Source organism: Culex pipiens, chromosome 1 (assembly GCF_016801865.2).
Source record: "Culex pipiens pallens isolate TS chromosome 1, TS_CPP_V2, whole genome shotgun sequence".
Lineage (NCBI taxonomy): Eukaryota > Metazoa > Arthropoda > Insecta > Diptera > Culicidae > Culex > Culex pipiens.
In genome coordinates, this window is record NC_068937.1 from 51,526,033 (window position 1) to 51,535,980 (window position 9,948).

Below are 9,948 nucleotides of genomic sequence, written 5' to 3' on the forward strand. Positions count from 1 at the left end.
TCTTTACTTTTAAAACAAAACTTTAAGATAATAATTACACATGATAATTTCAAAAAAAAACAGAAATTCCAAAAATGAAAAAAATCAAATACATAAAAAATATAGAATAATTACAACTAAAAAAATCCTTAAATTATAAAAAAAAACATTTTTTATCATTTTTAAATAAAGATATTCAAAAAATAATTTTCAATCATTTCAATAAATTATGTTTTAATAATCTTATTTTTTTGATGCTTCGAATATTGGTATGTTTGAATTCAAGTGCAGACTAAGATTAGATTTACAGGATAAAACTAATCAATTTATGAATTCTTACATAAAGTTTTCTTTATTTTTAATTTAGCAAGGTTTCGTAAATATAAAATTTCTAAACCATTCCTAGAGTCAAGATATTACTTGAACAAACATCGATTTTAATAAATGGTTACAATCCTAAATTATTAAACATGTATATAGATTAAAATTTTATTAAAAATTATCTTTAGAATTGAGATATGATTAAATTTTTTTGTCATGTTTTAAAATTTTATTTTTGCTCAAATTCTGGACCAATTTTCAGAATACAATGAGTAATGAATTTGAAAATGGCGTTTAGTCGGAATATTAAAGTTAAACATGATTCGTTTTAATGTTTGATGCAATTGAGAAAAATTTTAACGGTTACATATGCATTTAAAAATGGTTACATATGCATTATTCACAACTCTTCCAGTGAATATTTTGGCGTTAAAAAAATTAATTTAATACATTTTATCTAAATTTTTTAACACATTAAAATTAAACACAGGCACTGATTTTTTTTCTTCAAATATATATTTATTATAGGCCTACACAGAAAAAAATGTGAATTTACTCGACACGGAAAAAATGAATCACATGTAAACTCAGTTGATGTAAACTTGAGATTCGACGTAATTTTTTTTTGTTGCCATGGAGACACTTCAGAAGCTGGGTAATTCTCCGCCAACTCACACAGCAGTTGCCCCGACCCCTCTTCGATTTGCGTGAAACTTTGTCCTAAGGGGTAACTTTTGTCCCTGATCACGAATCCGAGGTCCGTTTTTTGATATCTCGTGACGGAGGGGCGGTACGACCCCTTCCATTTTTGCACATGCGAAAAAAGAGGTGTTTTTCAATAATTTGCAGCCTGAAACGGTGATGAGATAGAAATTTGGTGTCAAAGGGACTTTTATGTAAAATTAGACGCCCGATTTGATGGCGTACTCAGAATTCCGAAAAAACGTATTTTTCATCGAAAAAAACACTAAAAAAGTTTTAACAATTCTCCCATTTTCCGTTACTCGACTGTAAAAAATTTTGGAACTTGTCATTTTATGGGAAATTTAATGTACTTTTCGAATCTACATTGTCCCAGAAGGGTCATTTTTTCATTTAGAACAAAATTTTTCATTTTAAAATTTCGTGTTTTTTCTAACTTTGCAGGGTTATTTTTTAGAGTGTAACAATGTTCTACAAAGTTGTAGAGCAGACAATTACAAAAATTTTGATATATATACATAAGGGGTTTGCTTATAAACATCACAAGTTATCACGATTTTACGAAAAAAAGTTTTGAAAAAGTTGGTCGTCATCGATCATGGCCGTTCTTGGTCACCCGCGACAGACACGGACGACGAAACAAAGAGAAACGCAAAAAGTAACTTTTTCAAAACTTTTTTTTCGTAAAATCGCGATAACTTGTGATGTTTATGAGCAAACCCCTTATGTCTATATATCAAAATTTTTGTAATTGTCTGTTCTACAACTTTGTAGAACATTGTTACACTCTAAAAAATAACCCTGCAAAGTTAGAAAAAACACGAAATTTTAAAATGAAAAATTTTGTTCTAAATGAAAAAATGACCCTTCTGGGACAATGTAGATTCGAAAAGTACATTAAATTTCCCATAAAATGACATGTTCCAAAATTTTTTACAGTCAAGTAACGGAAAATGGGAGAATTTTTAAAACTTTTTTAGTGTTTTTTTCGATGAAAAATACGTTTTTTCGGAATTCTGAGTACGCCATCAAATCGGGCGTCTAATTTTAAATAAAAGTCCCTTTGACACCAAATTTCTATCTCATCACCGTTTCAGGCTGCAAATTATTGAAAAACACCTCTTTTTTCGCATGTTCAAAAATGGAAGGGGTCGTACCGCCCCTCCGTCACGAGATATCAAAAAACGGACCTCGGATTCGTGATCAGGGACAAAAGTTACCCCTTAGGACAAAGTTTCACGCAAATCGAAGAGGGGTCGGGGCAACTTTTCCCGATTTCGTGTGAGTTGGTAGAGAATTACCCAGCTGAAATTTCAACGATTATATTTTTTTGTATTTCATTAAAATTATTTATTTTTGAGAGCACCAGGAGCTTCGCAAAATATGAAATGGCTTCAATAGCTTAGAACAATTAAAATAAAACATTGTTTAAGTTAGTTTATAAAATTTTAAGAAAAACAAATATTCCAGTTATGAGTTTTATGTTGTGCTAGAAAATAGAAAAAATGAAAAATGTTAGATAAACCATCACAATTATCACACAGCTGAAAATGTAAATCCAGACATAATACTTATGGTTAGATAAATCGATATTTCTTTTTAAAAAAAATTATGCTTTCAAAAATTTGATTCGAGTTAAGTATATTTTAAATTTAGCGACGTTTATCACGAAATTGGATTGCAATTAAACAATTCAAGAAAATGTTAAAAAAAAACACTTTCTCTACTCCTTTAATACAAACTAGCTGTTAAAATAAAGAAAAAAAAAATGACGAACGAGTTTCTTCAATAAATACATTGATAACTTAATATGAAAATCTTCGAAAACTTTTTTGCATACATTACATTAAAATTTTACAATTCATCTCAATAATTATACCACAAACCAAGTGATGGTAAAAATGATTTGCTGATTTTTATACTCCTTGAATTTTTGCACCCAAGCCCCCCCCGAACAAAAATCCTGGCTACGGCCCTGCCCCTTTTGTACATGTAGGACCTCCTACATTTGAAATCACTGAATAGCGAAAGCTACAATATTTCATGAATAAATGAAAGTTGCTAGTATTTAAAATTGAGGTAAAAAGTCATTGTCATTGTCATTGTCATTGTGATTGGACACTCAATAATATTTTAACTGAATGAATGTACATGGAAAAGAAATTTGAATAAATATAAATTAAAAAAAAAAAAAAAAAATGAAATATCTTCATGAAACGTTCAGGAGTGATTCAAAATCATCTTTTGAAAGGATTTAACACATTTTTTGAAACATGAAATTTTGTGATTTTTTACATGTATGTAATTCCTTGAAAGGATATAACAGTTATCCAAATTTCAAGGAAACTGTATAAGAAATTAATTTTGTGAAAATTTTAGAATTGTAAAACATTTAATAACATTCGAAATTAAAATAAAAAAAATGTGCAGAAATTAAGTTTAACAAAATTTAACATTCAAGGTATTCAAATTAAAAAAGTTTATTTGTGTTTCACATGCGGTCCGCAATACTACGGCAAATTGTCAAAATGGCCTGCTAAGTTCTGCTGGCCGAGGACTACTGCACGCAGAAAAATAAGGCATGTTTGATTCCTTTGGGAACCAACCCCGATATTACCTCCTGAAAAGTGCAAAAAGTGCAAAAATGCCTCACGACAAGAAAAAGAGGCGGTCTTCACCAGCAGGATCGATAGATTTGAAGAAGCTAAAGAATGTCGATGCGCTACTTGCACAGCCAGGCAGTTTGCGCAAGGACGCTCAAAATACGTCTGAAAACCAGTTTGCTACCCTCCCTGTGAACGTGAGCGAGAAGGAAGAATTTGAACGACGGGAAAAGGTGCCACCCATTTTTGTGAAAACATAGTCATCGGACTCGATGCCAAAGTGGCTGACCGGGTTTATCAGATTTGGTGCTTTACGAGCTTCCATACGCCTGTGTGCTGATGGACTCAAAATTCTGCTACCTACCAGAAAGGATTACAACTACGTTCGGGATTTCTTGAACAACACCAAGATTGAATACTACAGCCATGATGATCCAGGTAAAAAACGAAACTATTGGCACTACGCCCCCCGGGGCATGGCCTTCCTCTAACGTGGGATTTCTGCTCCAGCGCCTCTGACGAGACAGGAGAAACCGGGACCGACGTTTTACTTCACCATCCGATAGAAGCTCAGTGGATAAGGCGGGAATCGAACCCGCGTCTCATAGCATCATCGGGATCGGCAGCCGAAGCCGCTACCCCTGCGCCACGAGACCCACCAGGTAAACGCCCCATGAAACAAGTCCTCCGTGGCCTGTACGACATGGATGTGAGTGTGCTGAAAGAAGAGCTCAAAACTCTTAAGTTGAACGTGATCGAAGTCTTCAAGATGACGAGACACACAACAAGGACATCAAGTATCGTGATCAACTGTACCTGGTTCATTTCGAGAAAGGATCGACAACGCCGTCTGAGTTAAAAGCAGTTCGGGCAGTTTTCAACATCATCGTGTCTTGGGAACGTTATCGTCCAGTGCACCGTGACGCGACACAATGTTCGAACTGCTTGCAGTTTGGGCATGGTAGAAGGAAATGTTTCATCAAGAGTCTCAAGCTTGCAACACAATCAACGAGAACATCGAAGCCAAATGCTTCAATTGCGGTGTTGACCATTCGACCAAGAATCGGAGCTGCCCAAAACGTGGTGAGTTTGTAAAAATTCGGCATCAAGCGACGACGAGGCATCAACCAAATCGTCGCAAAACGCCACCAGCATTCACTGACGTGGATTTTCCTGCTTTGGTGTCTCCAGGAGCGGAATCTGTTCGAGTGGTTCCAAATCTGCAGCCATTGCCGTTGCATAAACGGCAAAAAGTTGCAGAGAATACAACACCTCCAGGCTTCAGTCAGCAACCGAGGGAAAACCAACCAGCATCAACGGATGAAGGCAGTAGTGACCTGTTTTCAGTTTTTTTTTTTTGAAATTTTTCATCGAGATGGCAACAACACTGCGTGGTTGCAAAACTCGTGCAGAATTTGAATAATTTAAAGAATTTTTATTTTAGATTTAAGTTAGGATTAGTTGTTAAAGTGATTTTTCTTTTTTACCCAAATGTATTCAATTCAATGCAAAAATGTAAAACAATTTGAAGTAAATAAATGAATGTGAACATTTAATAACAAAACGAAAAATACAACAATGATGAAGACCATTAAGCCATACCACTTAGCATGTTAAAGAAATATAATTATTAAAAGAAACATTTTTTTTAACAAACCTCACATAGGTTGATTCTACAAAACATTTTTTCTGCGTGTGGTCAAGATTGTGGGCTTTCCGTGGGGTTTTCCCATGTTTTGTTCAAAGCGCAAAAAGAAAAGTACAGATGATTGACTTCTTTTCACAGCGGAGATAAGCTCTGCATGTTTAAAAAAAGTGTGAAGAGATTTTTTTTTCAAATATTAGGCACAGTTTTAACGTTTGCATGAAAAAAAGCGATTGGGATTTCATAAAAAATCAAAATATTTTTAAACGAGCCCAAACAACACACAATTTCAAAAATATTTGCAACAGCCTTATTTTTATTTAATCAAAGTTTGTCATACAGAAATATCAAATATTCATGATCAAATATATATGTTTATTTCTTCGGTTAGTAAATACAATTACACTTAAAAATACTTGTTAAAAATCAATTTTTCATTCTATTTGAACTTGTTGTTTTTAAAATCTAATGTCAAGCAAATACAAAAAAAACATCAATTTAAAACATGTGGTTGAATTCTTTGGATCACTTGGAATCTTCCTGCAAAATATCAAAACTTTATTGCCTTTATTTATTTTTACGGTCTGATTGATAATTGTTTGTAGCTGTTGATATAATTTTATTTAAAAAAATGTTACACTGGCGAAATATTCAGATAAGTTAGAAAAAAAATACTAGTTCGTTCATTTCTAAGGCAAAAGAGTAAATTTAAAAGACGTTATCACCGTAACATATTGTCACAGCGAAAAAGAAAATGCTAAGTGGGATGAAAAGTATTAAATACTCTCAAAAATCAAATTGTTTCCTCTACAGCACGGCTTTGGCGTTCTCTATTGCAAGATTCCTACTCGAAACTAGCCGTTCTAAATTGTCACCGGTTTTTTTTTCATTTATTCATTTGGGTATCATTGGGTCATTGAAAACTACTCATCACTGGTTTTGGCTCAAATTCTAGAAATCTCATTCATAATCCAGTCTAGATAGCTCGCCACGCGGGTGTAAACTCCCGGAAAATCTTTCAGTCCGCAGTGATGTCCGCTGGAAACGATTCCAACCAGAACGTACTTGCTGCCTTCGAGCTTCACCAGTGGTCCTCCCGAATCTCCCCAGCATGCGTCAGTGTGGACCCCGCGGGAGTCTGCATCTCCCTGGGCACACAGGTGGCTGCCGGTGATTCTGGTTTTCTTGATTTTCATATAACTTTCTTGACATTTGCTGTGCGTTGAAGTTTGTACCGTTCCTTTCATCAGAGTATCAGCTGTGGATTTTGTCGCTGGAAAATAAAACTTTTAAGTATATTTTTAAGGGTTTTAACGGTGGACAATACATGTGTCAGTTGTTCCCCATCCAACAATGGTCAAATTCTTGCTAGGAGGTAGGTCTTCCAAAGTCCTGCACAGGCAAAGTGGAGCAATGTAGGGTTCGTCAGGATCAACTTCTTCAGCAAGTTCAACAATTGCCAAGTCGGCCATTATGCTGAGTTGCTGTTTTTTCTTCGGTTTGTAATCCAGATGCGTGACTATGCTTGCTATCCCGTAAGGTTCAGCACCTTCATCAGTGGCTGCATTGGTTCCCAACCGGACCTGAGTAGCATTTTCTCGCCGGAAGCAATGGGCAGCGGTCAGCAAAAGCTTTTTCGTAATTAGAACTGCTCCGCAGCGCATCGTTGGATCGTTGTACATCAACAGTCCCATGAAGGGAAACTCTCCGACTTCTGCAATTTCCGCGTTACCGACAATATGAGGTTTTATCCTTGACTCGACGTGAATTGGAATCGATTCGCACATACTCTTCGCCTGCGCGATGGCATCCGGAGGACAGCACACGACACGAAAGTGCCCACTTGACTTACAAAGCGTCGAGGGCGACCGGGGATCTCTGTGGAGGCAGTCCATAATTTTGCGGCAAACTCCAGGATTTGCATTTGGCAATTGACAGGATTCACCCTCTGAAAATAGAGTCCGTCTAATAACCATTAAGAGCGAGTCCACGAGCAAAGCATACCCATCTCGCATCGACCTCACCAATCTACCTGAAATTTTCAGGGGTTGTTTGTACATATAAAACTAGCATCTGGCCAAAATATGAGCACTCTAGGTCAACGGGAAGTGGGGCAAATCGGGACACAAATTTGAAGGTTCAAAAACGTCAAAAATTTTAAAAAGGCTATAACTTAGGCAAAATTCAATTTAATTTCAAAATTCAAAATGCATCTTAAAGGGCTTTAAAAATGCAACAAAATGCAGGGTAGAGCATCAAAATTGGTTAATTCTAAAGGGAGTTATTGACATTTTAGTGAAAAAATAGCATAATTTTCAAACTCAAATAAAAAGTGTTCCATCCAGATATCAGCTCGGATCGACCTGCAGCTTGTAGGGGACATCTGGAACTACCATCTGAGACTGAGACCGCTTTGGGTAAGGCAGTTTAACATGTTGAATAGACACTTTTACTTTTAGTGAATTTTTTGGTTGTAAATTTTTGCTCGGGGGACCCCTTAGATCCCATTTTATGGTGATAATTTTATCACATTCGTTTTCCTGAGACAATTTTACAATAGAAACATACATAAAAACGTATATTATCATCCATTTTAACCCTTTAAAAAATAAAAGATTAAAAAAATTAAGAAGCTGCTTTTTTCTGGTGTCATCTAGTATCCTTGGAAACGAACTTGATTTTCAATAAATGTGAATCAAAGTTTTTTTTCAACTTTCATTTTTTAAAGGGTTAAAATGGATGATAATATACGTTTTTATGTATGTTTCTATTGTAAAATTGTCTCAGGAACACGAATATGATAAAATTATCATCATAAAATGGGATCTAAAGGGTCCCCCGAGCAAAAATTTACAACCAAAAAATTCACTAAAAGTAAAAGTGTCTATTCAACATGTTAAACTGCCTTACCCAAAGCGGTCTCAGTCTCAGATGGTAGTTCCAGATGTCCCCTACAAGCTGCAGGTCGATCCGAGTTGATATCTGGATGGAACACTTTTTTATTTGAGTTTGAAAATTATGCTATTTTTTCACTAAAATGCCAATAACTCCCTTTAGAATTAACCAATTGGGATGCTCTACCCTGCATTTTGTTGCATTTTTGAAGCCCTTTAAGATGCATTTTGAATTTTGAAATTAAATTGAATTTTGCCTAAGTTATAGCTTTTTTAAGATTTTTGACGTTTTTGAACCTTCAAACTTTGTGTCCCGATTTGCCCCACTTCCCGTTGACCTAGAGTGCTCATATTTTGGACAGATGCTAGTTTTATATGTACAAACAACCCCTGAAAATTTCAGGCAGATTGGTGAGGTCTAAACGACGTCCCATACAAAGGGGTATGCCCTGTTCGTGGACTCGCTCTTAATTATCATTCATTAAAAATGATAATGTTAGTTCAGCCAATAGAAAAAAAAACTCTAACGAGAAAAAGCAAAACTTCAATGAATGTTCAAGAAACATATCAATCTAAGTGACGTTACAAACACCTAAACCTTATCTCCGCTGAGAAGGGGAATCTATCATTTTTTTTGTTTAAGATTTGGCACAACTCGTAATTGAGAGCCGAACAGAGATCATTTTCAATGTTACCAGAATGAAAGTAAAGGGTTGTCCTCTTACCGTGAATGTTTCTATTATTTACACCGAGCACACTGGTAAGGCTGATGATTATAAGTCCAAGGAATAACATCATTACGAAGTGTTTCAAGCCAAAATCGGCTCTGTCTCTCAAGTTGTTCGCACTTATTGAAACTTTAAATTTCACCGAGCAGATGTGAAAGGCTGCGACCCGAAGCGTTGCGCGTTCTATGCAAAACTGAGTGCCAATCAGAGCAAATTGAAGAGTCTCTCTGTAATCATTCATAATGCACGGACACAGTAAACAATTTTTTTTAAATATTGGCCTATTCACCGCCAACTTACACAGCAGTTACTCTGACCCAGTGTTGCGTTCCTCACGCGCTCACGCGCTCGTGAGCGCTCACTTTTCGCTCATTCGTGAGGAGGAGCGATGCGCGAGCTAGCTCACGTTTGCCCGCGCTCACGTTTGCTCCGATTTTTTCAGCTCGCGTTTGCTCCACGCTCGCGCTCGCGCTCATATTTCGCTCACGGAGCGCTCATTTTGGACGTGTCGCTAATCATTTAACGTTTTTGAGAAAGTTTTTTTTCAATTCTAGATGGATTTTTTTGCGTAAGGTGCAGTAGGGCTGTGGAAATATGACTTTGTGAACAAATTTTATGATATATGAATTGGAATAGCTTATTTTCATCAATCATGTTTTTAAATAAAAGGTTGGATTCGCAAGGGTCAAATAGTTTTTTAGACATACAGTCGAATGTAAAAATATTTTACAATTTAAAGGCCTTATTGTAGCAGAGAGGGGCGGAGGGGTATAGACGCCTAAATAAAAGGGCCTGTAAACCTTAGAGTAGGAGTAGGAATCTCGTAATCGAGAACGCCAAGGCAATGCTGTAGAGCGAATAATTTGTTTTTTTTTTGAAACCTTAGAAAAACTTACAAAACAATGAATTGATTCAAGAGGATTTATGATTTGGTAAGTTCGAATCAAGGTTAAATGCTTGGTTGATTAAAATATTACATTAAACTGTTTTTATGTACCTAATCAGTGTTTTGACTACATTTCCAGAGTGCGGGTCAGAATGAGCTACCATTAAAAAAAAGTAATTCCGTTTATTAA

At 35.7% G+C, this 9,948-nt stretch overlaps 1 protein-coding gene across 1 annotated transcript; it reads right to left on the reverse strand.

The window, feature by feature from the left end:
• Positions 1–5,708: 5,708 nt before the first annotated feature.
• Positions 5,709–9,039, reverse strand: LOC120413311 (phenoloxidase-activating factor 3-like). Its single transcript, XM_039574077.2, has 3 exons — positions 8,870–9,039; positions 6,578–7,198; positions 5,709–6,523 (listed from the first exon to the last, which is right to left on the reverse strand). The coding sequence occupies exons 1-3, from the start codon at positions 8,940–8,942 to the stop codon at positions 6,195–6,197; spliced, it is 1,023 nt and encodes a 340-aa protein (XP_039430011.2). The 5' UTR covers positions 8,943–9,039; the 3' UTR covers positions 5,709–6,194.
• Between the last annotated feature and the right edge of the window lie 909 nt (positions 9,040–9,948).